This window comes from Chrysemys picta, chromosome 6 (assembly GCF_011386835.1).
Source record: "Chrysemys picta bellii isolate R12L10 chromosome 6, ASM1138683v2, whole genome shotgun sequence".
Lineage (NCBI taxonomy): Eukaryota > Metazoa > Chordata > Testudines > Emydidae > Chrysemys > Chrysemys picta.
The window spans coordinates 56,671,763-56,699,397 of record NC_088796.1 but is presented as its reverse complement, the minus strand read 5'-3'; the positions used below and the strand labels follow the sequence as shown (position 1 = coordinate 56,699,397).

The 27,635-nt window shown below is 37.8% G+C and overlaps 1 protein-coding gene and 1 long non-coding RNA gene across 12 annotated transcripts in view; one reads left to right on the top strand and one right to left on the bottom strand.

Annotated features, from left to right (window-relative positions):
• LOC135984297 (uncharacterized) overlaps nucleotides 1-26,531 on the top strand; it is a 37,238-nt gene extending 10,707 nt beyond the window's left edge. The window contains exons 3-6 of one of the 3 annotated variants that reach the window (XR_010602229.1): nucleotides 18,412-18,519; nucleotides 20,428-21,972; nucleotides 23,209-23,343; nucleotides 24,481-26,531. This is a non-coding gene — a long non-coding RNA (uncharacterized LOC135984297). The remainder of the gene's footprint in view (nucleotides 1-18,411; nucleotides 18,520-20,427; nucleotides 21,973-23,208; nucleotides 23,344-24,480) is intronic. The other 2 variants (XR_010602230.1, XR_010602228.1) reach the window with 2 other exon arrangements.
• Nucleotides 1-27,635, bottom strand: part of ADGRV1 (adhesion G protein-coupled receptor V1) — a 443,810-nt gene that overhangs the window by 332,824 nt on the left and 83,351 nt on the right. For 7 of the 9 annotated variants that reach the window (XR_010602227.1, XR_508681.3, XR_010602226.1 and 4 more), the window contains 14 exons: nucleotides 24,449-24,588; nucleotides 22,879-23,488; nucleotides 21,680-21,895; nucleotides 20,065-20,280; nucleotides 18,447-18,691; nucleotides 16,415-16,596; nucleotides 14,828-15,639; nucleotides 13,019-13,228; nucleotides 7,793-7,923; nucleotides 7,410-7,509; nucleotides 6,343-6,522; nucleotides 3,069-3,232; nucleotides 2,181-2,274; nucleotides 122-154 (listed from right to left, as the gene is read on the bottom strand). Coding sequence is in view for 6 of the 9 variants with exons in the window: in XM_024104505.3 (XP_023960273.3) it covers nucleotides 122-154; nucleotides 2,181-2,274; nucleotides 3,069-3,232; nucleotides 6,343-6,522; nucleotides 7,410-7,509; nucleotides 7,793-7,923; nucleotides 13,019-13,228; nucleotides 14,828-15,639; nucleotides 16,415-16,596; nucleotides 18,447-18,691; nucleotides 20,065-20,280; nucleotides 21,680-21,895; nucleotides 22,879-23,488; nucleotides 24,449-24,588 (3,333 nt within the window). In the remaining 3 variants the exon portion in view is untranslated. The remainder of the gene's footprint in view (nucleotides 1-121; nucleotides 155-2,180; nucleotides 2,275-3,068; nucleotides 3,233-6,342; nucleotides 6,523-7,409; nucleotides 7,510-7,792; nucleotides 7,924-13,018; nucleotides 13,229-14,827; nucleotides 15,640-16,414; nucleotides 16,597-18,446; nucleotides 18,692-20,064; nucleotides 20,281-21,679; nucleotides 21,896-22,878; nucleotides 23,489-24,448; nucleotides 24,589-27,635) is intronic. The other 2 variants (XM_008167450.3, XM_008167451.3) reach the window with 1 other exon arrangement.

Below are 27,635 nucleotides of genomic sequence, written 5' to 3'. Positions count from 1 at the left end.
TGGAAGATAATTTGTCTCACCCATGTGTTACTCTTTGAATGTGCAATAAGTATTTATGGTTTGAATCTGTGAACTAATCACAGCTCAACCTGCATAAATCAGCACTGGATGTTGTGTTTACCTTTCAGTCTGTAATGAATCAACTCAGTCATTTCTACACGCATGCAAAGAAAAGGGAAAAGAGGTCAAAGAGAAACTATTAGAAGCACACAATAAACACATTTCTTTAACATTAGAGGTCAGATTCAGCTCTCTTTGAAATCAATGGGAATTTTGCCTTTGGATCAGGACTCTAACCAAGCAAGAGGATAAATGAAGATCATTAAAAGATTAAGAAATTCATTGAAGTTTATCCCCAAAACCAATGTAATAAAAACAGTGATAAAAAGAGACCTTATGAAGTCTGTCATCTCACTGGCCAGTTCCAAAATAATACTTTGTGTAACATATGTTTACACGCTAAGTAACCAGTAACCAGGGTAAGAACAGAACTCTGGAGGAGGCATAAGGAGCCTACCCTTTAATACTCTTTGCATATAGACCAGACACAATGGTAATCCTTGTGCTCATGGAATGCAAGGATTGTGTAAGGTTCGTGCTACTATGGGTGTTATTCTTTCAAAGGTCCTCTGGCCCTCCTGCCCTGCTCCTATCTGCAGAGGCCAGCAGAGCACACTGCACCTTGTATATGAATGGCCATGATCCCCCTGCAACCTCGTAAGCTCCTAGAGGCACAATGACTGTCTGGTGTAGAATGTTTACTGGAACTTCTCCTGCTTTGCCTAAAAGGCACACCACAGCCCTAACATTTTCTCTGGTGAGATTCTGTTAAGAGGCATTGCTACTTTTTGAGAAATAATCCCTGTTCACCAGCTTCTGTTTGAATGATCCCATCTGTTGACCTGTGCAATGCATCACAGGCACCATGCTGCATTAGACACCCATAGACATTTGAATTAGTCCAGCAATAATTATTCACTGGTGAAATGTACAGCAGTAAGTTTTCTCATTGTCCAAACTATTTTCATATTAGAATACAAGAATCAAATTTCAACATGCAAGTTAACTTTTCCTCATGAGACACATTTTACTAAATGACAAAGGTGTTTTTTAAAATTGAGATTAATTAGGGTCACCATATTGAACAAATAAAAAAAGAGGACCCTCCACGGGGCCCTGGTCCTGCCCATTTACCACCCCCAGCCCCGCCCCTTCCCCGCCCCAACTCCGCCCCCTCCTCCCTCCCACTCCCAGCCACGCAAAAAGGGCTGCCCGAGCGCTACCGGCTTCACGGTTTGCCGGGCAGCCCCAGACCCTGCACCCCCGGCCGGCGCTTCCCCAGCGCAGCTGGAGCCTGGGAGGGGAAGCGCCCAGCCGGGGGCGCAGGGTCTGGAGGCTGCCCGGCAAACCGTGAAGCCAGTAGCGCTTGGGCTTCGGGCAGCCCCTATGCCTCCGGACCCTGCGCCCCCAGCCGGGCACTTCCCCTCCCGGGCTCCGGCGGCGCAGGGTCCGGAGGCATGAGGGCTGCCCAAAGCCCGTAGCGCTCGGCTCTTAAACAGAGCCGAAGAGTCGGGGGAGGAGCAGAGCCACCGCGGCCGGAGGCTCTGCTCCTCCCCTGACTCTTCGGCTCTGTTTAAGAGCCGAGCTGCCCGAGTGCTATCGACTTCGGGCAGCCCCCATGCCTCCGGATCCTGCGCCGCCGGAGCCCGGGAGGGGAAGTGCCCGGCCGGGGGCGCAGGGTCCGGAGGCAAGGGGGCTGCCTGAAGCCCATAGTGCTCGGGCAGCTCGGCTCTTAAACAGAGCCGAAGAGTCAGGGGAGGAGCAGAGCAGCCGCGGGAGGGGAAGTGCCCGGCCGGCATTTTCCCGGACATGTTCGGCTTTTTGGCAATTCCCCCCGGACGGGGGTTTGATTGCCGAAAAGCCGGACATGTCCGGGAAAAACCGGACGTATGGTAACCCTAGATTAATTGATAATATACATCCCATAAAATCACCCCATTTGTCCGAATCCCAAGAAATGCAAGCCTTATGATTGCATAAGCCTCCTTTTCAGTTATTTTTGACTTGCCCGTGCCTTAAATCATTATACTACTGTAATAAAGATAAATACAATGTGTTATTACATATATACAATTCATATAAACTGTGAAGTAAATATGGTACTGATACAGATGTTGTACCCAGTCTGGGAGGGAATGACATCAAAGGATTCATGACGAGTTCAACTGACGTTAAATTAACCAGGAAGAATTCTTGCACTTCTGGTATATCATCCTGCAGGACAAAAGCACAGTAAATTGTCCTTTTATGATCCTTTAAGATGTGAGTCAACCAAAAAACAACACTTACCTTATGCCCCAACAATTTTAAATTATGTTAGACTTTATTCATTTGTTCCTACCCTCTTAAAATACAATTACTAGGTCTGAAATTGATCCTCATGTAATATGTATGAAATAAAGTATTATATTTTTTTAAAGGACACTACTGTGACAAAAAAACTGAACAAATTCCTGAACATAAATTTCATTGTGAATTTAAAAAGCACTAGAAGTACCCACTGAAAAAGAAAACTATGTAGCAATCAGTCCATATAAGTCTGTAGGCAATGAAGACTATTCTGAATTCTAGGTAGAAATTGAAGCTTAATGAGAGTTTGATTCCATCCATGCATGTTTAGTTGTAGCCACTCTCTGTGTTTAACTGTACCCTCTTGTTTCCACGTTTAAGATTAGGGCAAAAAGATCCTTCCATTATTTCTTCTGAGCAGCAATGAAACAGTATACAGCATGAAATGACAGACAAGTTGCGGGAGTTAAGACCCAGATTTTGCACCCATTGAAGTCAAAGACAATCGTGTATTAGGCTGACCAGATAGCAAGTGTGAAAAATTGGGATGGGGGGGGGGTAATAGGAGCCTATATAAGAAAAAGCCCTGAAAAATCGGGATGGGGGCGGGGGGTAATAGGAGCCTATATAAGAAAAAGCCCCAAATATCGGGACTGTCCCTATAAAATCAGGACATCTGGTCACCCTACCGTGTATTGATGACAAGGATTAAGATTTACCTCTAGAATAGTAACATTTATAGAAGCTGATGTTTCTCCTTCCTCTAAAAGCAGCCAACCAGACACAGGTATGTAATCAACTCCTGGTTCAGCCAAGGTCCCTTCTGTCTGATTCCTTACTCTGAGCAATCCTGGCAGTGTTGCATATGTAACATTGATAACACCTAGTAAATGTGGAACAAAACAAAAAAAGTTCTTATATTTTAATTCCTATTTAACTAAAATCCAAATAGACAAAACAGACAGTGCAGGAAAGGGGAGCATTATCCTCATTTTACAGATAGGCAACTCCATCAGGCAGATTAAGGGCCTGATCCAAAGCCCATAGAAGACAATGGGAGTGACTTCATTGGCTTCAGTGTGCTTTGAATCAGGCTCTTAGTGACTTGTAACAGGTCACCCAGGATGTCTGTAATGTAATCCAGAATTAAAACCCACATCTCGAGTCCCAGTCCAATGCCTTAACCTCAAGACCGTCTTTCTTCCCTCTTCCAAAGGAAAAAAAGGCTTCAAGACCTTGTTTTTTAAACACTTTACTAATTTAAAAGTGATTTGCAAAAGGGAGAAAATGTGGTTTTGTGGGTATTTTTGCTGAGATTTTTCTTTGCCTCCTCCCAGCAAAAAGGGGAGTACAATCTAATTAAGAAGTTTAGGGTTTGACACAGTAAAACTAAATGGACACATACACAAAGTAAAACCTATTTCCCCATGCTAATTTTCCCCCTACTGTTACTCACACCTTCTTGTTTGAAATGGGCCATCCTGATTATCACTACAAAAGTTTGTTTTCTCCTGCTGATATCCCACTTTAATTGATTAGTCTCGTTAGAGTTGGTATAGCAACACCCATTTTTTCATGTTCTCTGTATATATATATATATATATCTTCCTACTGTATTTTCCACTGCATGCATCTGATGAAGTGGGTTTTAGCCCACGAAAGCTTATGCCCAAATAAATTTGTTAGTCTCTAAAATGCCACAATTACTCCTCGTTCTTTTTTCCAAAATGTTCTGTTTCAGCTTCTCTTGCACTAGAATAGTGGATGAGCACAGCCCTTTAACCACCCACCTTCCTACCCACACCTTCTATTCCTTATGCCATGTTCTGGAATAGGGGCCTTTCAAAGGTGCTTAAAGGAGTTAGGTATCCAACTACCATTGAAAGTGAATCTTTGAAAATCCCAGCCAATCTCTCTACTTTATTCTTGCCACTCTCTGTCTCCTTTTCTTTTACATCTCTATTCTTTCCCCCCTTTTTCAACTTTTAATCTCTTTTTGTCCTGTTTTTATTCAATTCTTATTTCTTTTCCTAGTTGTTCCCCCTTCCTTCCCCTCAGCCAATACAAGGCAACAAACAAGGTATGATTCATTCTGAAACACAGTGTTGCAAATTGCATCCACCCTCAGAAGCCAAGTGCAGTATCACCAGTATCACCACATATGATCAATACTAAGTGATAGACTAGCTAGTCCATTAGAACAAGAAGCTATCAATTTCCTGAGATTTGAAGATGGTGGGACTGAGTGGCTATTTGTGTTATGACCATCTGCCACCTGGCTACAATCTAATTTATAATACACCCAGGAGTGCTGCTAGCTTTTCCAGCGCCCTAGGTCCCGCCGCCGAAATACTGTCGCGGTCGCCCGCCCCCCAAATCGCAGTGCTCTAGGCGACCACCTAGGTCGCCTAATGGGTTGCGCCGGCCCTGAATATACCACTGCCAAAAATATCTGAGCAATCAGAGATTTACCTAAATGGACCTCTGCTAAAAGAGAAACGGAAAGTAGCTGCATTCATCAAGGAATAATCATTTGAAAACTATTCATAATCCCTAACAATATTTTATGTTTGATGAGAAAATAAAAAATGATGGAAACCTACATGAACTTAAAAGGAAATTTGACTCTGGCTCATTCCTTCAGTTTTTGTGCTAGAAGGAGTTGGGAATATTATACAGGTGATACCTGCAACTGCTCAGAAAGAGGGAGATTTTGTCCTAGTGTATAAGTAATAATTATTTTTCACATCGGTTGCTCTCTATGCTGTGTCATAGCATAATGGTGAAGCAGGTGGTGAACTGTAATTACTACTTCTGATTAGCTAAAAATTGCACCCACATTTATTTTACCCTGCCTCTCCTACCCCACCTCTCCAAACCCTGCCTTGTTGTTCATCCTATCCAAATGTTATGTCTTCTCCTTTAGAGAATTAGCTCTCTGGGGCAGGAACAGTAATTTACTACATATAGGCTTAGAAGGATTAGATTTTTATCAGTAAATGTTGGTAAACATTGAGTTGCTCATACACACACAAACTGACGAAAAAATATTTTCACCCATAATAATCAAAATTTACTGAGAGGTGAAGTAAGAAAAATGCTTCCTAGGAACTTATCAGAGACTTATTTAGGGCTATTTATGTTGTATATTTTGACATGTGATGTTGACAATTTATGTTTTAACAGTTATAAAACTAACTTTTTGAATCTCAACATCTACTGTCATTAAATAATTATTGTATGACCATCCCATTGCCTGACCGTTACAATTTCTTGTCATTGTGAAATTTTAAATCAATAAAAATTAAAAACCACTTAAAATAAACATTGATATTATCCATTGAAATTATTTTAAAAAATTGAATCCTGCCAAGCCTAATAGTATATTTGTATAGTGATTGGCACTATGGGGCCCCAATCTACCACAATACAGCTGATTATTATTATGTAATAATAAAATAAAATAAAATATTAATAATAATTACAGCAACAGGGACACAAGTATCTCTCATAAACACCCAAACAGCTTTAGGAAATATCTCTTGAAGGACCAACACATCACCATACTGGGCAGTAAGGTTCTTCAAAAAGAGGCAGGAGAAGGCAATGACATTAAAAATAGCAGAGTTTCATGAAGACCTAGGTTTAAAGGCCCATTCTCCCCACTACTTGTGTGGTTTTTGCAGGGACTGGTGGATCACAAGGAAGCACTGTTATGCAGGTAGAAGTCCTTCCCTGCAGGCAGTTAGAGGTGACGGGATTTGGGTAAGTTTCTGGAGGGGACTGACTAAAATTGAAAGCAAGAATATTTGGTTACTGTCCTCTCTAACCTTTGGCTGTAACTACATTTTTGCAAGTAAGATTCTGAAAGTAAGAGAGCAGACATAGAGATGAACATTTGATTCATCTGACTCCCATTGACCTTTTCTGTCCAAACAAGAATGTGTTGCAGAAGACACATAAAACCTCTGAATCTAGAGAAATTACACAAACCTAAAGACCCAAATTCTCTGCTGATGAAAAGTTGAATAGTTTTGTTTGCCTCTTGGATCAAAACCATCCTGGATGAAGAAGCAAAGTTCAAAACTCCATGTGGTTCATCACTGGCCTCTATTGTCAAAACAGCTTCATACCCTTGGCTATCCAAGACAGCAGCACCCATTGAAGAAACGCCTGTAAAACAGTCAATGGAGTAACTACACAGAATGTTAAGCAGCTGAAGTATTTTTTTTTTAATATTAGCAATGGCAGTTTGTATTACTATTTCCTGCAACATGCCATGCAGTCAATCATATTCCCAGTACAATGAATCAGGGAGAACATGATAGCATCTGTTGTGTTTCTATGGCCAGTGTGGATCCATATACGTTCTACAACAAAGATAGCACAATACAACACAATAAAGCTATATCTAATGAAAGGATAATATCAAATGAGAAGACAGAATATCATCCAATGGACATTCATATGATAGGTAATTACAGGGTAAGGTTTGATTTTGCCAGCCTGGCTGGGGCACCTGGAAGCAAGAACTCCTGTGCAAATCTAGCCCGGCTTTAGTAATGGATGTTTGTTTAATAGTGATTATGTACAGAGGAAATGCAGATCTAGGTGCTTCTCTCACAGCATAATCTGAATGGCAGGAATAGAATCTACTGCTCTCCTTGTATGCAGAAATCAACAGTCAATGGGGAAGTCTGCTTGTGACTGTACAAGAAGAATTGTCTGAACAGATATAAATAGTGGCTTATTTCATAGCAACTATAACCAAAAGGCATTATTGGGTCCAATTCTGCTCCTATTTACAGGGGTGCAGCTCCCACAGAATTTGCGGGGCAGAGTTGAGCCCACTGTAAAACCAATCAAAACATACCAGTCAGAACACTTTAGAGCCAGTATGCACATAAAGAAGGACCACCTAACTTCAGTACACGGAAACAAAGTTTCACAACTTAAGAAATAAAGTACAGTGCTTTAAAAAGTCACAAATAAATTAAAACAATAATGCAGATTACATCCTTTTCCCCTTAGAGATTCACCATGCTACATTTTTGCATTACCTTGAGTTCTGATGTCATATAGGACTACCTGGTATTCTTCCTTTTCTTCAGGAATAGGGTCATCCAGCAGATGAACACAAAATGTTAGATTCAATGACTCCTGTTTATTTTAAGTGGCAAAATAGATTAGTTACCACTGTACAAAAACCAGGGCACTATCTGTCACAGATTTTGAATGATTCCTTCCAAGTAGTTTTAAATTTAAAATATCAAACATTAAAAGCTACCTACAATTCGGACTTCTAAGATAGAGAGCTACAACTATCAAATAGGTCAGGAAACAATACTATTTGGAATGGTGTTCATCCCTTTCCACTTCAGCCTTAATTTCAATATTATCTCTAGCTTTTGCTGCTGAACACAGTTACTCTGTATGGGGTTACCTCGGGAAAGAAAAGTATTCCAGAATAGTTTTCAAAGGTTTGATCTAGATGATGCCCAACAATTTTCCAATTAACAGTAACATTTCCCAGTCCAGGAGCAGTTCTTAGGATGTGGAACTGCAATTGTTCTCCTAAGAATAAAGAACATAAGAAAATGTTTGCTGTAGGGAAACTGCCTTGCTGTGTATCAGTCATATAAGAATCAGAAGCATGCATTCCATAATCATGGTAACTTTTCCAAAACCAAGAAATTCAAGTGCCCACTGATACTTTACAGTGAGGCTTACTATGTAATACATATTTGCTTTTAGCATAAAAGAAGAAGGGGAAATCCAAATTCTAAACCTTTCAGTTCTGTTTTTAGTTAAGTTTTGAAAAATATAATGGAAAGAGCTATCAAATGCATGCTAGGACTTATAAAGCAACTACAGTACGAAGACAAAAATGAATACCCACCAGAACATGCACAAACACCAGAACAATGGCAATCCATAGACTATGCAAGATAATAAATACTTTATGTACTAGCTATGACACAAGTAAATTCCTATAGCATTTCACTGGCAAGAAATATACATGTTGCTAATATTGCACTGTAATGTAATTTTCCACAATGCATGCACAAAAATGCTTGCAATTACCTGTAAATTCCAGTTATGTGAGTTTTAACTTACATAATAGCATCAGTTATAGATTTTTAAAAATACAAAAGAAATTTTTCAGAAAAAGTTAATAGCTTCCTATGATTTCTCAAGACATACTAACTATATCGATCGACTGAAGTGTTGTCAATGTTAATTTATAAAATATACAAAATTATACTTTTCGTATTTCTAGCATTCAGTCTAATGGACAATTTAATACAAAACTAATGAACAGTATAGCAATCATCGAAAAATGTATGAAAAACAAAAAGATAAAAATAAGATCATGAATATAAAAAGATGGCTTGAGGCTTTATATATTGTATCAACATAAAGATACATATTAGCATGTATAGTGGGGGGTGAACATATATATGTATACATACACATTATATGATAGATGTTTATTTCTAAAACATAAGCATACTGCATATGTATTTCAACAGTTTAAGCTTGCCAGTACATACAGTATTGCATTGGCTTCTGAAAGACAGGAAAATGTGCAGAAACCTACAGTATCAAGATATCTGGGTATGTTAATACAACACATCTCTTAGCTGACTGAAGGTTTTATGCTGCAACATTTTTATTCACTAAAATATAAGAAAATGCATGCAGCTAAGATTATATTTTTCCTCCTTAAACCATATTTTAGGGTTCAATATTTCTACTGCCAGAAAATGATTTTCTGACCAGTTTCTATTAGAGATATTCAAAGAAATGATTTAGAATTTTTCCCACTGTTGCTAATCCTGGGCACAATCAAACCCATGGAACTACATGGTTCAAGTTGCCTCTGAACAAACCCAGATGAAGGGCAAAAGAGGGGAGAAGGTAAGGCTGGCTGAGAAAGGACCAAGTGCCTCTATATCTATGTGAAACTACCACTCACAGAAGAGGCAAGATTCTCCTCCTCTCCTTTTTTTACCCTGCAATTACTTTTCTCTGGATAATAGTCCAGTGCAAAACCAGTCTATGTGGCCAGCTAGGACTTGTATCCCCTACTATTTCATAAAATGGGCATATGATTTGACTAGTTGGGTCTGTATCACGATATGACACCAATGTGACTCCATTGGTTTTTAACTGAACTCTTCCTGGATTATAGTGTGTGAGATCTGAGCCAGATCCAAAGATGCACCTGAGCTCAGCCTGGTGCAGCTAAGAAAGGGAAGGAAAGGTATGTGGCTAAGATGGCTTTACACCACATTGGCTCCTCATGATCATAGGGGCAGGGGGGCAGGTTCAGCCCCGTGTAATTTAGAGCAGCCTTGTGACCGAATACTTGTAAGTAGTATTATGCTGCTAAAATTGACAGGAAGGACATCATAAAATTATTCTAAGTATTTTCTGTTCTGTTGAAGAACCACTGTTATCCCATATTTGTCCATCACCGAAATGAGACGGAAATTAGTTATTACTGGTAATTTTAGGAGATCACAATAGAAATAATTTTTAAAGAAGCAGTATAAATAATTTTAAGAAAATATATAAATTATACAAACATAAAATTAAGCCAATTTACAATAAAGTAGAATAGTATATGTATTTAGGCATCAGCATTTCAAATGTTCAAAGTGAACTCCTAGAATTGTAGTACTTGTGGCACCTTAGAGACTAACAAATTTATTAGAGCATAAGCTTTCGTGGGCTACAACCCACTTCTTCGGATGCATATAGAGTGAAACATATATTGAGGATCCAGTTTTGAGAGCTCATTCTTAATCTTTCCCTGTTTGCTGTATAGGATGCTGATCAGGTGGTTTCGCAGTTTCTTTGAGAGTGTGTGACATAGTCTCTCAGCATAGTCTGTGTGATATGTAGATTGTAATGGATTTTTTACCTTTAGTCCTTTTGGTATGATGTCCATCTGCTTGCATTTGGAAAGCATATCACACAGACTATGCTGAGAGACTGTGTCACACACTCTCAAAGAAACTGCGAAACCACCTGATCAGCATCCTATACAGCAAACAGGGAAAGATTAAGAATGAGCTCTCAAAACTGGATCCTCAATATATGTTTCACTCTATATGCATCCGAAGAAGTGTGTTGTAGCCCACGAAAGCTTATGCTCTAATAAATTTGTTAGTCTCTAAGGTGCCACAAGTACTCCTGTTCTTTTTGAGGATACAGACTAACACGGCTGCTACCCTGAATCCTAGAATTGTGCTGATGTTCACACCTCGCCTTACACTGCTCCATTGCTGTTTCTGATAGAAAAGAAAGTTCAAAATCTATTGAATGTGACATCATTATGATTGTGTTCCTGAAGAGCAGTGAACCTGAGTATATATAACAGATCTATGGTTTCCAAAGAGGAACATCATCATATTGTTTAACACTGCACTGAAACACATTCTATCCTATTTGAGAATTTTGCACATCCATTTCAAAACAAAATCAATACTTAGTATATCACACTAGTTATTTTAGTACCTCAATTGCAAAATGCACAAATAAGACACAGCATATTTCAAAATTATACAATACAATACAATATGATTTTTCATTGTTCACACAAAATGAATTATGATATGGGAATCAGTTACAATGTGCACTCATCTTGAGCACTTATCATTAATCAAAAATTAATTGGAATAAAAATTCAAATCTAAGTGAACACTTTTACTGATTCTGGGTAGTCCATTAGAGACCAGTATTACTAAGATCTTTGGTTGTCATATCCAGAAAGAACTCAGGTAAAAGTGAGCAATATGAATACAATTTCTGCCTGCAGTAGACTGGAACAAATATAAAAGGATCTCTTGAGACTGAAAATGTTTCATTGGGTCAATTTTCCTTTTTTCCCCTATTTTAATTTTTAGTGTCCTACCCAAGTCTGAAGATTTATACATTGTGATTTGTATGTGGCTTAGGGACAGTGAACACCTGCCTAAAAACTGTGTGAGATGTACAATATTTTTATCTTGAAAATAACTTTTTTAAACTGATGGATAGTGAAACTATTTAGTAATACAGTAAATTTTTATCTTGAAAATAACTTTTTTAAACTGATGGATAGTCAAACTATTTAGTAATACAGTAAATATTAAATAACATGGCGTTTGGAGTTGTATTGTCTGGTATCAATAGTCATTGTTTCAGCACAAGAAAAAACAGGTATTAAAAGGCAAAAATCAAGCTCTACACATGCCCCTATGAAGACCTAGTTCACTCTTTTTAACCAAGAGATTCTATAGGATTATTTTTTCTTGCTGCAAGCCAATGCATTCTTGTTCTTTAGTAGCTGGAGAATCAATGCTCAGTGGAGCTTCCAAATATAACAACAAAGCATTTCAGTTCCAAAGTACCAGTTTTGCTACTGTTTTGTAAATTAACTTTAACCAGTTGAAAAGACTCATAAGGGTCACCATAATCTCTGGTACCAAGACAGTTTCTGTTAATTCCTTGTGCTCATTGATGGCTCTTCTTAGCTTGTCAGATTACAGCTGGTTTGACATGCTGATCAGAACCATTAATGCAGAGGAATAAAGATGAAAACTGAGGCACACACCAGCACAGAATCAACATAAACCACTTACATAAAATTTTCAAAGAGAATTATGATGTCCTTTCATGTATAGCAATTAACATATTTGGTTTACAAAGATCAATTGAGAATTTTTTTTTCAACAAAAAAGTACAGTATACATATTCTCTGGGAAATGAATGTCTGTTTTGTTTAGTTTGTCCTGACAGACTGCTCATCAAATTTTAGAGGAATATGATGCAGTAGCTCTTTTAGATTCAAGCAAAAGACAAACCAAGGCAATCACCATCATCATCTGAAAATACAGCAAACCTTTAGACCAAACATGCAATGTGCCGCTTTAAGGCAATAGTAGAAAAACATTTTGTCCAATTCAAACTCTTATAGTTCTTCTTGAATGTCCACGTGACACTATTTTAAGCCTGACAATGACAAGAAAGGACTAATATACCCCAAATTGGTGGCTACAATCAAAACACAAGTGGTAATTCACCCACTAGCAGGGCAATGAGGGAGTGAAAAAAAGAGAAAAGATGTGCTAACCCTTAACAAGGTCCCCATATCTTTTTAGTAGTGTCTTTCAGAATATTTAAAGCAGGTGAGAATCATTAACAGATTCTATTCTATTTTATATGAAGTTATACATAAGACCACTGCTAGATATGCATAGGTACCTATATAATATGAAGTCAAAAGGAGTTGTGTCCATGTGCAGAATTTGGCACTAAATGAATATAAGGGGAAAAGTTAAAAAGGGGCTACTAGGTGTTAAAACTAGAGTGACAAGGTGTGAGCTTTAGAAAGCAAATGGGAAGTACTGCTGAAGTTATATAGAATGTTTTGAACCCAATCTCTCTCTATCCAGTCAATGGGTTTTCTGAGTCTTATATTTGAAAGACATCTAAACTACAATAGAACACATGAAGGGTAGCTAGATAGTCCTTTGTTTGCATATACCTAATGGTTCTCTGATTACTTTTACCAACACAATTAAATGGACAAACAATGTAAGTCCTCATTAAGAGAAAGTATGAATAAGGAAGTTGATCGAAAATGGAGCTAGTGAGGTCAACATAAAGAGGAACCCACCTTCATGACCAATAACAGATCTTGAGGCGGTCTGAAAGCTAATAACTCCTGCCACATTGTCATTAGCCAGAATAACCACAGTGACAGTGTCTGAGCTAGGAAGAATACGACTTCCTCCTTCAGTATGGGTCAGGCTGATTATAATATTTTCATTATCCTCTGGCTCTGGATCATCTAAAATGGTCAATGTGACCATCTTTTTAGTTTCACCTGAAGGAAAAATAGAAGAAAATATAGGTATCAAAGCCATAATAAATGACATACTGAATAGCCATCTGTCTTGGATGGTTTAGACACAACAAATTCTGTATCTTGGCAGAGGAGGTTGACTAGATGACCTTGCAGTCCCTTCTAACCCTATGATTCTACACTTTCAAAAGGGGCTTAATCATCCTCTTTGTTAGGAAATACTTAAAAATATATAAATTATGTAAATCTATACCACTGCAACAGCTATTGAACGTACCATGTAAATTATAACAAACAGCCTTCAAACAGGAAATAATTAACTTTTGAGGGCTCCGAACACTTTAATCACTCAGCATTTACTTCAGCTTTTTAACTCTATTTGGAAAAGGGGAGAGCTGTTCTTGTAAAAGAAAACAGTGTATCCTTTTCTCTCTAATGAACTGAATTTGAATAGTCTTACCAAGTCTGAGAGTTTAAATAACAATCCAAATGCTGTATATATAGGGGTGTACACACATATATATATATATGCACACACACACTTGTATGAATTGAATTGGAATAGACTGACTCAGGGTTTGCATTCAACAATCCACTCATCCCACAACCCTTTCACTTGGACTTGGTATCTACCTTGCATGCTACCCAATCAGACCAATATAACTAGCAAACTGTACTAGTCAACCAGTTCCCAAAGGACCATTTAAATCTCCAATACAATCCTATTGTTCAGTGTATGTGAAATACCTAAGTACGTTTTAGGGTTATGAACATACTTGGTTACAAAATACATATTTCTTACTATACTGTCTTTTTAATTCTTTTTTAATCTGTTTAGTATGAAGCTCTTTTATAAAGTACCAACAAAATTATATCTCAGTGTCAGAATTACTGTTGCTGGTCATTAGTTGGAGTTTGATGACTCATCAACATAAACGGCATAGTAAAAAAGTGTATATTACACTCCCTTCAGTTGCTTGTAAACTAACTATCTCAATCATTTCTCAAAATGATGTATGTGTCATGCTGTATTGCATATAAGCAACGTCTGCCAGTTACTCATTTGTCTCACTTGTAAATTCTTAGGTATACTTCGTTTGTTGTGAAATTAATAAAATCTTTTAAAATAAAAAAGATGCTTTCATTTCAAGAACACAGCTAATTGCGGAAGCGGGGGGCAGCCATCTTAAAAGTTTGGCCTTATAAAGATTAGTTTTTTCACTGAAGGATGAAAAAATAACACTTTGTGCCTCATCCTGATCTCACTTACACTGGTACAACTACTCCCTTCAGTGGACTTATTCAGTGTAAATAAGATGAGAACCAGACCCTTTACAATGCAACATTCCCTGAAGGACCCAGTCATATTTAAAAAATTTACTATTACATTTATATATATTTTATTACAGGAGACTGGATCTTGAGGCTCATGCTGATGAGCTGCTAAATATCACAATATGCTTGAGAATGTACATATATCACACAACATAGTGTATTCCAGGAGACATAGCCGAGCAATAAATTGACACCCAGGTTTAAAAGTCAAGAAATCTACTTATCTATGTCCCTCTACCTTTCTCCATCTAGAAAGGGAAAAAATGAATGTAAACCTTGCCTCACCTTCAGCAAACACCAGAATCTCACCATCACCTACAAAATCCAAGTTTTGGGTAGCTGTTCCACCAATCACACTCCATTCCACTGTCACCTGTCCCAGGCTGCCTTCTGTTCTGTGTATCATAAGTTGCACATTGGTATGAGGACGTTCTTCAACTTCCACATATAGACCTTTCTCTGTTGCATTGGGACTTACACTGTAGATCACAAACACTCCAAAGGCATCTCCATTCATCATTATGACAACTGTGGAGGTATTTGGCTTTCCTATCATTGGCTGGTTTTTTAAGCTGGCTGAGGTGTTCATCAGTTCAACCTTCAAAAGGGATACAGTAAACTTCTCATCCAACTCTGGCAAATTGTCAGGAAGTATGGTAACTGTGAGATTTGCAAACTGTTCCCCTTCCAACATTATGGCCCATTGACTTGTAACTGATTCGTAGTCACTGCCAGCAATGGCTTGTGCACCAAAAAGAGAGGACAAACTGGTGACATTTTTCTTGTAGATCCAGAATCCTGAGTTGTTGATTACTGGGCTGATCCATGATGTCAGCCAAAAACACAAAGGAAACCCAGAGGCACTAGAGAATGTAAAGGCTAAACATGCTTGTTCTTTTAGGCACTGAATTGCACAGGTGTGTAATGGATCACTTGCTGTTGAGACATTCACTTCAGTCCTTGACAGCTGGTTAGAAATTCCTTGCACAGGAAATTCATAGTAGGACAGCATATCCTGGCCTTGCTCTATTGCAAGAGCTACTACATCAACCTCAGAAGTACTGTAGAACACCTGCAGTTGACCAAATCTTCCCTCACTAAAAGATGTGGTGATAGATAAGAGAGTCATGTTAATAAGTGAAGACAGTTTTTCTTATATCTGTAGGTCTCTACATTAAGAAGAGTGACCTGAACACAAGTTATCAGCCTTTTCAAAATTGTTCAATGGTTTCAAATAATCTAAACACCATTCAAAATCCATCCTCTCTGAAGCCGCTACTAGAATAATTTACCTGTGGCCCTTTGTGGAAGGCACATTTGATTATTTATAGAACGTGTTATGGTTAATCATACATAGCAGAAACAATGCAGATTACTCCCCTTGCCACCTGCTAGCTCTGCTGAATGGCAAGGGAGAGAAGCCAGACCTGTCTTGCCCTGTCCTCTGTCTCCTTCCAGTTATTCACAGGAGGTCATATCACAGAAGTAATGCCTGCTCTCCCTCCCCCATGCTTGAGCCATGATATAGATAGCTTCTACACAACCATATTGAGCCTTGCCCTCTTTTATCCTCCATCTAGACTCCTGGGAGCAGGGGACGCTCTTGCCCTAAATGTTTATAAGAATTAATAAGACAAATTTAAAAAGATGTTTCTTTATAGATGTTTCTGATAAAGAGACATACTTGGTTTAAGCTAAAAGAGCATAAATTTAGGAGCCAAAGACTACTCTGATTAGATGACAAGTTAAACGGTACAAGAAGGAAATCAGAACAAAATTTAAAATGAGAAAAAAACCATGGAGTTGTAATTTCGGTAAAGAAACAGGAGAAGGACCATGAATGCTTACATAAAAAACAAACATTAAACAAACCTTCTCTTGACAGTTATGTTTACAAATGAACTTCTTTCCAGTGGCTCCTGAATTCGGTACAAGGTGTGATGAAAATAGACTGTTCCATAAGGATTATCATTGGCAGGTATTATAATATTTGCCATGCCATCTAACCCAATAGCACCTCCATTCGAGGCCTGGGTTAATTGCACACAGATAACCTAAAAAATATAATTAGACTTTCCTTAATAACATTATGTTGTGAAACCAAGATAAATCATTTAGGGCCAGCTAGGTTTGAACTATTGGCTCCCATTGGTGAGCAGTAATAAGTAGTCCCATTGACTGCAGTGGGACTACTCATGCGAGGAACAATCAATAACAACATCAATAACACCAAAGGGTTCATAATATAGCCCTTCATGTTTCTAAAATGTTTGGATTTAAAGGGCTGTTTAAGCGCTACGTGTTAAACAGAAAACAATACAGATTAAAAGACTTAGACAGAAGTGTTCTGGGTGGGCAGTGAGTTGCACAGCTTCAGTTATCACTGAATCAATTTAAGTCATGTTCCTATACTCCTATCTACCCATTAAAGTTTGGGGAATCCGATTTTTGGGATTCTGCTGGCTTCCCCCCATAGTATTCCAGCATTCCATCATAGTAAGTGAAAAGTAAAAGGTAGAGTTATTACTATATAGTATCATAAATAGCATTGCTATAACTACAGGTGTGTGCCATAGGTATATTATCAAGGGATATGAGGAGCTATAATCCCTGAAACACATGACAGACACTGCGTAAGACATAGTGAAGATTTCTTCTCCCCACTACTGCTAAGAAGTACAACTGTCAGGGATATACTCCCTGCCCATAACCAAAATTCAAACTACCTGTAAAACATGATCTACACTAGTGGAAATCTCTACTATAACACCCCTTTTAATGTACTCTGAACACCCATGGTCAGTTAGATTTTACATGCATGTAGAAATCCCATCAACTGGTCATGAATATTTTAGTGCATGAAAAACGTGCATGTATTTGTTTGCAAGCAAAAAGTTTCATGTGCACAAAAAGCCCTAAAACTTATTCATTACATTCCTTATCATACACACTGTTGCATGACACAAACGATAGGCAATTTTGTAGAGCAAAAGGTTCTCTATCTAATTAAAAATAGGGAAGATACTCTGAAAGAGTCTAAACATAGTCACAGAGTCAAGAGAGTTTGTTTTAATTGGCTTAATCATTTATTTTAACATGATGCTGGTGTAAACCAAACCAGATAGAAAATTCTTTTTGGTCTCAGGATTATTTTCATTCCTTTATTTAAAAAAAATACTGAAATACTATATTTTCTTAGGCTCATGACCAGAATAGTTCAGAAGAACTAAAACTTATAACAAAATAGGAAACACTTTCAAAACTTCATACCAAGTCGGACACAAAACATAAATTACTCAAAAAATGTGCACACTTAAATTTGAAATAATTTCCCCTCTTAGTTACACTGCACAATCTTTAGTAACATGTTTGATCATATTGTAATAATTTCTCTCCCATCCCCATAGCACTGTTTCTCTCTAGATTATATAATGGTCTACGTTCAGCCCTTGTGTAAACCGGTGCAACACCTCTGATTTCAGTTTTGCCTTACCATGGGTCAGATTTAACCACTCCAATTAATCCATATTGTAACCAGGTGTTTAGTTTTATTTCCCATACATATTGCAATATAATTCTATGATGTTCAGCTAGATAGTGAATCAGGTTCAATGTATCTATCACTAGTAAACCAAACCTAAGAAAAAGATTACATTGCTTAGATATTCAATATATTTGTGAATAAATGAGAATCTTGTAGAAGAAGATCAGCAGCAAGGATCAAAGAATAAATACTAATTAGTGTATCTGAAAATTGTTTTATAATTTTCCAGAACAGTATTTTCAGCTTGATTTCCCTTTGTTTTGAATAAAATCTCTCGGTTTCTAACCCATCACTATATAAAACAGAGATAAACATTTCTGGACAGTGTCATTCCAGATAGGATCTAGATGTTCAACTCACCTCTTGGATTTCCGGATCATCATCAGCCAGGATCTCTAACAACAGCGTCTGAATGGCTTCCCCAGGGGCAAAGGTAACATTACCTGAGACAACACGCAAGTCACCAGTAGCAAGCTGTCCATTAATGGTGGCAACCCACTGAATGGTAACATTGCCGAGTGTCCCAGCATTGCGGATTATTGGCAAGTTTACCATCACCGAATTGAACTCTGGCTCTTCAACAGTGAGTTCATTGACCTGAAAAACTGAAGTACATGGTAGAGAGACTTAAATCCTCATCACTAGCATTGAGGCTTAAGGAATCAAAAATTCCTCATTAAAATTGTTTGTTCATTTTACTGAAACCTTTTGCAGAATTAAACTACTTTTAATTTATTTTATTTGACATGAAATTATTATTGGTGTTTGTGAAATGGAGGTGCTAAATTTACTACCTTTGTCTATATATGGTTCAGGTAAGTGATGGGTAAACTCCCATACATGATCAGGAACCTTTCACTACATGTTTACTAAGAACTGAAAGAGAGGGACATTAAGAGCCACTTTTGATCACCTTTCCCAGCAAGAGAACAGAAACAGCAATCAGATAGATCTAATCTAAATATTTCACACTAAAATGTTTTCTCAAAAATGTTTTTTTCCCCCAAATCAGAGATTTTTCACAAAAATTAGGGGTTTTACTATATCCTTTTTAAAAAAAGAAACAAAACTGAAAAAAATAGCCATTTTTCATTTTTTTAGATCACCATTTTTCTGTCTTTTCCTCTTTTGCAGTTACAAAATGGAAATAAAAAACAAAGAGGGAAAGAGGAAAAAAGGCAGAACACAAGGAAAAATCAAAATGCCAAAAATGAACATTTTTGTACCAAAATATTTAAAAACAAATTTTCATAAAAAATTTCAAATGAGCACAAACTTTGTTCTTTTTCAAAACCTGCAGAATGAAAATTACTCTGAATTTTTTCCCACACAATTTCCCCGTTTCTCTCAATCAATTCTACTGTAAAGATAGCATGTGTAGGTGGGGAAAAATTCCATGGAAAATAGTAATATGCAACTTCCTCTATATATGTGATTTTTTTCAACTCCCAGTTGTTTAAACATGATATTGGTTTACTATTTAGTAACGTAGGAGACTGGATGGTTTATGGGGCTAGTGATGGCACACAGAGTTTTCATTTCTGGTTTAAATCCACCCCAGTTTTGCAGATTTCTAACCTACTGGAAATTCTGGACATTTGTTTTTGTCCCGAATGGGATAAAAACTAGAAATATCAAAGTTTTTCCATGGAATTTCAAAAAAAATTCCATTAGGTTATATCGAAACATTCTCGTTTTAACTGAAATGAAACGTTTCATTTTGTCTTGGTTCAACATTAAACAGTGTTCCACTGAGCCTCATGGGGCCTCGTGGGAGCTGTAATTAGGATGCCTCCTGCACCCATTCTCTCCTCAGGGCCGGGCTCCCTGGCCAGCGTGTATTTCCCATAATACACAGCGATGGCTCAGCTAAGAGGGAGACCATGGCACATCCTGGAAGATACAGTACATCCACGACATGTCTAAACAGATTTGTTAAAGAAGAGAGAGTAAAGACATTCAAATGGGTCCAATTTACCAAAAGATCCAAATGGATCATCGGAGGCCTCAATGGTAATGACTGATTGAGTCAATGCTCCAAGCAAGGCTCCTCCTGTTGTTTGATTCAGCAGCTGCACATGAAAGGTTTCTTCAACCTCAGGGTTGATATCATTAATGATATAAATTGGCACAGCTTTACTGGTTTCCCCTTCTAGTAAGACAACATCTGATGAGGCTACACTGTAGTCTTCACCTGTGCATAGAAAAACTATGTTGTTACCTCAGGAAACGTTTTAAACACAATTCCTACATGCTGTTATTCCCATCTTCATTGCACACAGCACTCAATAAAACTCCTTTTTCTGCAAACCCAAACAATGCAGTAACTTTGCTTTTCTAGTGCCTGGTGGAGTCTGTGGCTTGGACAGCAGAGAAATGGTTGAGGCTCAGCTTGGACAGGATGGCAATTATACTGGTAAATGGGGGAAGCATTTGGAGACAGTGGCTGGTGTTGTCCAATCCCATTGTTGAATGGGATACGTCCATTCTATCAAAGTGGTTTCCAGTTTGGGGTTGTGTTTGTATTGCCAACTGCTCTTGGAGTTCCAGGTGGCACTAGTGACAAGAAGCACCTTTTTCCAAGTGGAGTTAGCTAACAAATTGCAACCATTTGCTCACTCTAGTAAGAGTGACCACACTGTGAAAACACCATTCAAGCTATACAGAGCGATTGGTTAGCAGAGTGATTACATTAGCAGCTGATGAGTTGCTGTACTTGGAGCTGCTGCATCCCCATTACCCACTGAATTATTAGCTTGTGCTTAAGCAGCACTCTGTCCCCCGACACACACCCTCACCTCCGGATCAGCTAGCTCAAGCTTAAACCGCCACTTAACTTGAGCTAGAGACTTGTGTGTGTGGACCCCAGGTTACGAGCAACACTAGAGTTATAGCTTTGAGCTAAGACTGCAGTGAAGACAAGTCCTTAGCAATAATATAACTATAATGTTTATATAAAAGATGACAATCAACTTAAAAATCAGACATCTGCATGGAGTTATTTTCCCTATTACTGTTACAAGTAACATCAGAGTTTATGACAACTGAAAGAGAGTAAAGAGAACATATTTCTCTGATGTTTCACTTTGTTTATCTTGTTTTCTTAGTTTAATGCCATTATTCATGTGCTTAAATGTTTGCAGGATCAAGGTCCAAGTTAAACAGTTTCTACTGTCTCTTTGGATTTTTCAGACAACATCAGGAGACACGTACCAGTTTTTTAAAATAGTAAAATGTGGATCTATAAAAGCCCCAAATGGGAAGCTGATCTTAATCCTGAAACTGCTTTTAACTCATTTATTTAAATTGGCTCGACTCTAAAATGACAATGCCCCTTTTAAAAAGCAGATGTGTATTACTCACAGTCATATAAACCATATATCCCTTAATAGTTTCTTTAATAATTGCTATTAACTAAAACGATATTTTTTTCTGCTGGCATACAGCACAGGGCCTATGTTCTTTATTACTCATTTACTACTCAAGTGAACTTCTCATTACTCCTGTTGATTTTCCTTGCTAGAGAGTATATGCTATGTATTGGATTGCAACCTTGACACAGTATGTGTATTTTTACAATTCTCTTTTCTTACCAGCTGTTGCAGTTATTGGCACAGCTTTAAACTTCACAGAAACATCTGCAAATATTCCCCCAGTTCTGGTCACATTGACGATCGGTCCAACATAGTTTTCAGCAACTTGCACAGCTGGAGCGGACAGCTGAAGTGTTCCAAAAGCATCATCATTGGCATTGATAATTATATGAGCTACTGTATCACCCTTAGGTCCAAAGCGAGGAGAATTCACAACTGAAATACAACAGGAACTTGGTAAGAGAGAGTCTGGGATCTTTATTGTATACCTACAGGAGACCTCAGAGACTTAGGTGAGTTTCATGGTATCTTATCAGTTGCCACAAGTCATCAACAAAACTAGTTTACTGAAAGTAGTTATAGTTGCACAGAGAGTACACTTCACAACCTCACTCAAAGTTTGTAGACAGTTTATTGAAATTACAGTATAACAACAAATCCTGAAGTGCACAGCTTGATATCGTACTGCAGGAGTTTTCTATCACAGCCTCTGAAGTGGTATATACATGAGCAGCCTATTTCTCAAAAAGGTGGGACAGTGCCAAATCATTAGTTATTCATTCATTTCTCTATCGGGTCTGTAGCAATCACACTACAGTCTCTATCAGAGTATTATTTCTGTGGTTCTTATGATGAAATATACATAACCATTCACTCTCCCCACAGAGAGATATTTGAAGTTTTCCTGCTTATCAAGAATGGGTAGGAGAATTAATTAGACAAGCTTGGGAACTCTGAAGTGCAAATCAGTCTATAGTGTCCAAAACAGCACTGAATGGCTGATCAGCATGCATTTTGTGTATTTAAAAGAAACACATAAAAGTTCATGATATAGCAAAGTATAACGTCAGCATGCAAATAATCTCAAATTGGTCATTTCACTATGCAATGCTTCTCAAGAATAATGAGACTGATCAACAGAACCTCATGCTCCCAGTCAACCTTGTAATTTACATGGCCAGAGACGCCTCAGTTAAAATAATACAAAAGGGACAAGAAATACAATCATATTGTTTTCAGTAACATCCTGACAAAGGAATATTTTAAGGTAATACATTGTCAGAACACCAAATATAACACAGAGACCTTTTAAGTTAATACATTTTGAGGTAGGAAAGCTAACTATAATTTGATAAGTTACATTTTACTGCAGTTACCAAGTCTCTAAAATGCACGCAATTAATGTGTAAAGCACTTACTTGGTCTATCCTGCACCCTTTCCACCAAAGCAATATTGAGTAGCTCCACAAACACAGATTCTGATCTCTCTGGATCCTTATCATCTAAAATAGGAAGAGTTATGCTAGCCTCACTTGTATTGGCTCTGAAGATCACAAATCCAGAAATGGGTATATAATCTCTTTCCTGTGTTGCTCTGGCAACATTTGATTTCAGATAGGGTGATTTTTCATCATCATCCATGGTTCTGTATGTTACCATGACTGTACCCAGGAGACCATTTAATCGTACTATTGTTAGGGTGATGTTTTTGGTTTCTTCCTCAACTTTGATTGGTCTGTTTTTCTCAGAAAAGATGAAAATTCCATATGGATCATCATTAGCTAGAACAGTTAATGCAGCGTTAGTACGAATTCCAAGACGACCACTGGAAACATTGATGATCAAAACAGAAAACATCTTATCCAGTTCAGGATACTCATCAGGTGAAACTTGCACTGTTATATTTGCTCTTCTTTGCCCTATATCAAAAGTTATATTGCCATAGGTAGAGATCAGATCTTCAGTAGGATCACAGACTATGATCCAATGCAAAGTGACACAGGACAAAGCCCCCTGATTTCTGACAACCTAAAGTGCAAAATATGAAAAATTAAATATTTTTGTACTATAAAGGGGAGGAAAAAGGATATTTCTCAAAATCCCAATCTCAGTCTATTGAAAGAGTTGCAAAACTGTGACATGATGGGTTAAATATAAACACCTATTGCAATTGCAAATCTATAACCATTACTGCCTCAGCTAGGCTGCATTCCCATCTTCTGTATTTGTCACCCTCTCTTTTAATATTTATGTAAGAAAATAATTTATACCATCAACAATTCTGTTTCATTAATAAGAAATTAATATAGTAGAACCTCAGAGATACAGACACCAAAGTTATGAACTGACCGGTCAACCACACACCTCATTTGGAACCGGAAGTATGCAATCAGCATACACACACACAGCAAATATAGTACAGTATAGTGTTAAACATAAACTACTAAAAAAATAAAGGGAAAGTTAAAAAAAATTGACAAGGTAAGTAAACTGTTCTGTGCTTGTTTCATTTAAATTAAGGTGGTTAAAAGTAGCATTTTTCTTCTGCATAGTAAAGTTTCAAAGCTGTATTAAGTCAATGGTCAGTTGTAAACTTTTGAAAGAACAACCATAACGTTTTGTTCAGAGTTATGAACATTTCGGAGTTATGAACAACCTCCATTCCCGAGGTATTTGTAACTCTGAGGTTCTTGTCTACCTAATATTTGAGTGGACGATGAAATATTATTTTTAAAATATCTGTTAACTGATATCATATTATTACATTACACTTGGATTATTATATTACATTACACTTGTTGGATTATAAATTTGACCTTATAAATTGGAGACAGTAATTATTAACTAAGCATTGTGAAAAGGATGTACAGTTTGTTCAAGTTACAATCACAAGTCTATAACCCTGTGATAAAGGATCACAGAAATCATAATGAAAGAAATAATAGAAGAGGATTGTGTAGCAACAGATGAAAAGCAAAGTTTAGTGACCTGAAGCACAATTACACTGTCTCCATCTTCAGGTTCTGTCCCATTGACCAAGAGCGACTCAGCACTGAACTCAAACACACCATGAGCATCATCAGAGGCATCGATGGTCACTATGACGTGGGATGCTATTCCCAGGCTGGCTGTAGGTACAAATTCCAAGAAAGCTGAATTAGTTTTTCAGTAACTTCAGTTACACCAAAGCAAAAGCTAAAAGAAGAAGTTTACTATGGGAACGACGAACAGAATATTTTCTGCATGAAGGCTTACTAACTGAAGGTAAACTCTGTATCTAAGCAGTTTATGCACACAGAAGAGTTTGCTCAGTTTTATAACTCTACTCCTTCCATTAACAAATTGAGATTACTGGAAATGCACTACAAAATTCAATGCAATTAACTCTGGATGTGATAATGCATTTGTTTTAGTCAGGGTCTTATTTTTTCAATTACATTATAAAGGAAAAGAATGAGATTTTTCAGTCAATTAGGAGATTTAGACACAAAACTCAGTAAAAATTAATCGAGTTGTGTCTAAATCACCTAGTCATCTTTGAAAATCTTTTATGGTGTTTTTGTGTGCATACTCAAAAATATTCTTGCTATTTTTTGGAAAACAATTTTTACAAAGGAAGTATTCTAGTTCTAAAATTACTGGAGACTATTAGGACCCAGTTACAAAACTGTATGTATAACATCACACAGCAACCTTGCACGCACAGTTATGACCACAGAACTCATATCTAAACATGCAAATGGCCATTTTTACATCTAACTGACCATATGTGTACACTAATGACCTAATGTGCATACCCAACTATGACAGTTACATGTGCAAGTTAAACATGCAATTGTATACATAATGATGGTTGCATTTTTAAAAAAATCATTCCTTTATTGGCCTGAATAGGAATGTTTAAAAAGTGCTGTTAAAAAAAAATCAATATGGAATTATGATCTCTAGTTTCAATACAGCAGGGCTGGCCGCCCATTCCACTTAGCGTGAGGGAGAAAGTGACAGAAAAGTACGGAGAAAACGTAGTGTGACTGAGAACTGAGGGGCCAGAGTTCTGAAGCACAGTCAATGAAAACACACAGTGCAAGTAGCAAAGAGTGAAAGGGAAGGTGTTATCACAGAGGGATTTAGGAAAGAAGGGGGGAAGAAAGAGAACTGTGATACAGTAGTTAGGTCATCTGAGAAACCGTTTCAGAAGCAAGGAAGGGAGCCCCATTAAGTATGTGTATACACACACACACTTATTTGAATATATCTGTGACGTTGTGCAGTCTATATGGTTTTATAAAAACATGATAATAAGTGAATATAATGTAACTGGAATATGCTTCATGCAAAAGGTCTCTTGTAAGGTATCATACAAAGCTGATAATCTACTGGTTATGTTCATCCTAGTTGTATGCAGGCACCATTTGTGTGTTCAAAGTTATGAACATTGGCTGTATAATTGCTTGATTTCTAAGTAGCCTTAGTTAGAACGTTTGGTCACTTCTTGGGAAAGGAATGTGCAAATTAGGTGCTCAGTCAGGAAGCACTTAAACAAAAGAGCTTGGAAGACTCCAATCCACATAAGAAGTCTACCTGAGGACGTTCAAGGTAGCATGTGGGTAATGGCTACTACCTGCAAGTCCTGAGTCATGCATGGGATGTGACTTGCCCATGTGATTCCAAATCTCCATTTTGTGACTGGATTCTACACAGGGTAAGGAGAGAGTCTCCACTCACAAAAGAAAGTGTATTTAAACCCCTGGGAGACCTCTCCATTTGGTCTTCAGCTGGCTAAAGAAGGAGCCTCTCCACCCCCTCTCCCCCAGGATACTTGAAGGAAACTGGAACAAAGGACAGTAACTACAGCGGGTGAGTGATTGCTGGACCCAGGCTAAAAGGAGATTAGCCTGTCAAAGGGAGCATTCTGGAACTGGTGAGGATCTTATCTGTATTTAGTTTGATTAAACACAGATTTGTGCATTTTATTTTATTTTGCTTGGTGACTTAACTTTGTTCTGTCTGTTACTACTTGGAACCACTTAAATCCTACTTTCTATACTTAATAAAATCACTTTTTACTTATTAATTAACTCAGAGTATGTATTAATACCTGGGGGAGCAAACAACTGTGCATATCTCTCTATCAGTGTTATAGAGGGTGAACAATTTATGAGTTTATCCTGTATAAGCTTTATACAGGGTAAAACGGATTTATTTGGGTTTAGAACCCATTGGGAGTTGGACATCTGAGTGTTAAAGACAAGCACACTTCTGTGAACTGTTTTCAGGTACATCTGCAGCTTTGGGGCAAGTAATTCACACCCTGGGTCTTTGTTGGAGCAGACGGGAGCGTCTGGCTTAGCAAGACAGGGTACTGGAGCCCTGAGCTGGCAGGGAAAACAGGAGCAGAGGTAGTCTTTGCACATCGGGTGGCAGCTCCCAGGGGGGTTTCTGTGATCCAACCCATCACAATATCTGTATTTGAGGAAATTCAAAACCAGAGATGAATAAAGTGGTTTGCACTTTTTGGCTTGGATAAGTTTAGTATAGTTTGGATGCTTCTCTAAACTTCTTGGATCTGCAAAACAGGGTTGGAAGTCTCACACAAACAGGCTATTTTTGCTTCTAGGCAGGCTGGAAATTCTCCAAGAATAGACCCTACTTATTTACTGTATTTCTACACTTCTGCTTCTGGCCTGAACTAGGCAACACAGACAAGCATACACATGAAAAATAGCGGGGAAAAGCAGTCAAAACGTTTTCAATCTTCAAACAAACAGACATCATTTTTCAGGTTTGGCTTTATTTTGTGGTTCAAATTAATTCTTTTTTGTAAAGTTTGAACACAAGTTACGTCAGGCATGAGTCAAAATATCAAAGCAGGGTATTTTTTTAATTGCCTGCAACTTAACGGATTTTCTGCATATTTTGCTTGTAGAGCAAATGCAGCAATATTCAGCCAAACCAATTTTCCAAGTCAAATTTATAAAGGAACAAAACAAAGGGGGTTACAAGGAATTTGGATGCAACCTTAACTATACAGAAGCTCCTACTTCCTACAGAATAAATAATTATGCTGATTGTCACTGAAATTCAGCTTATGTTGAAATGCAGAGAGAGAGAGAGAGAATTCAGTTATAACCACTCCAAATGAGCGAGTACTAGGGTGAGAAATTTCAGTAATCAA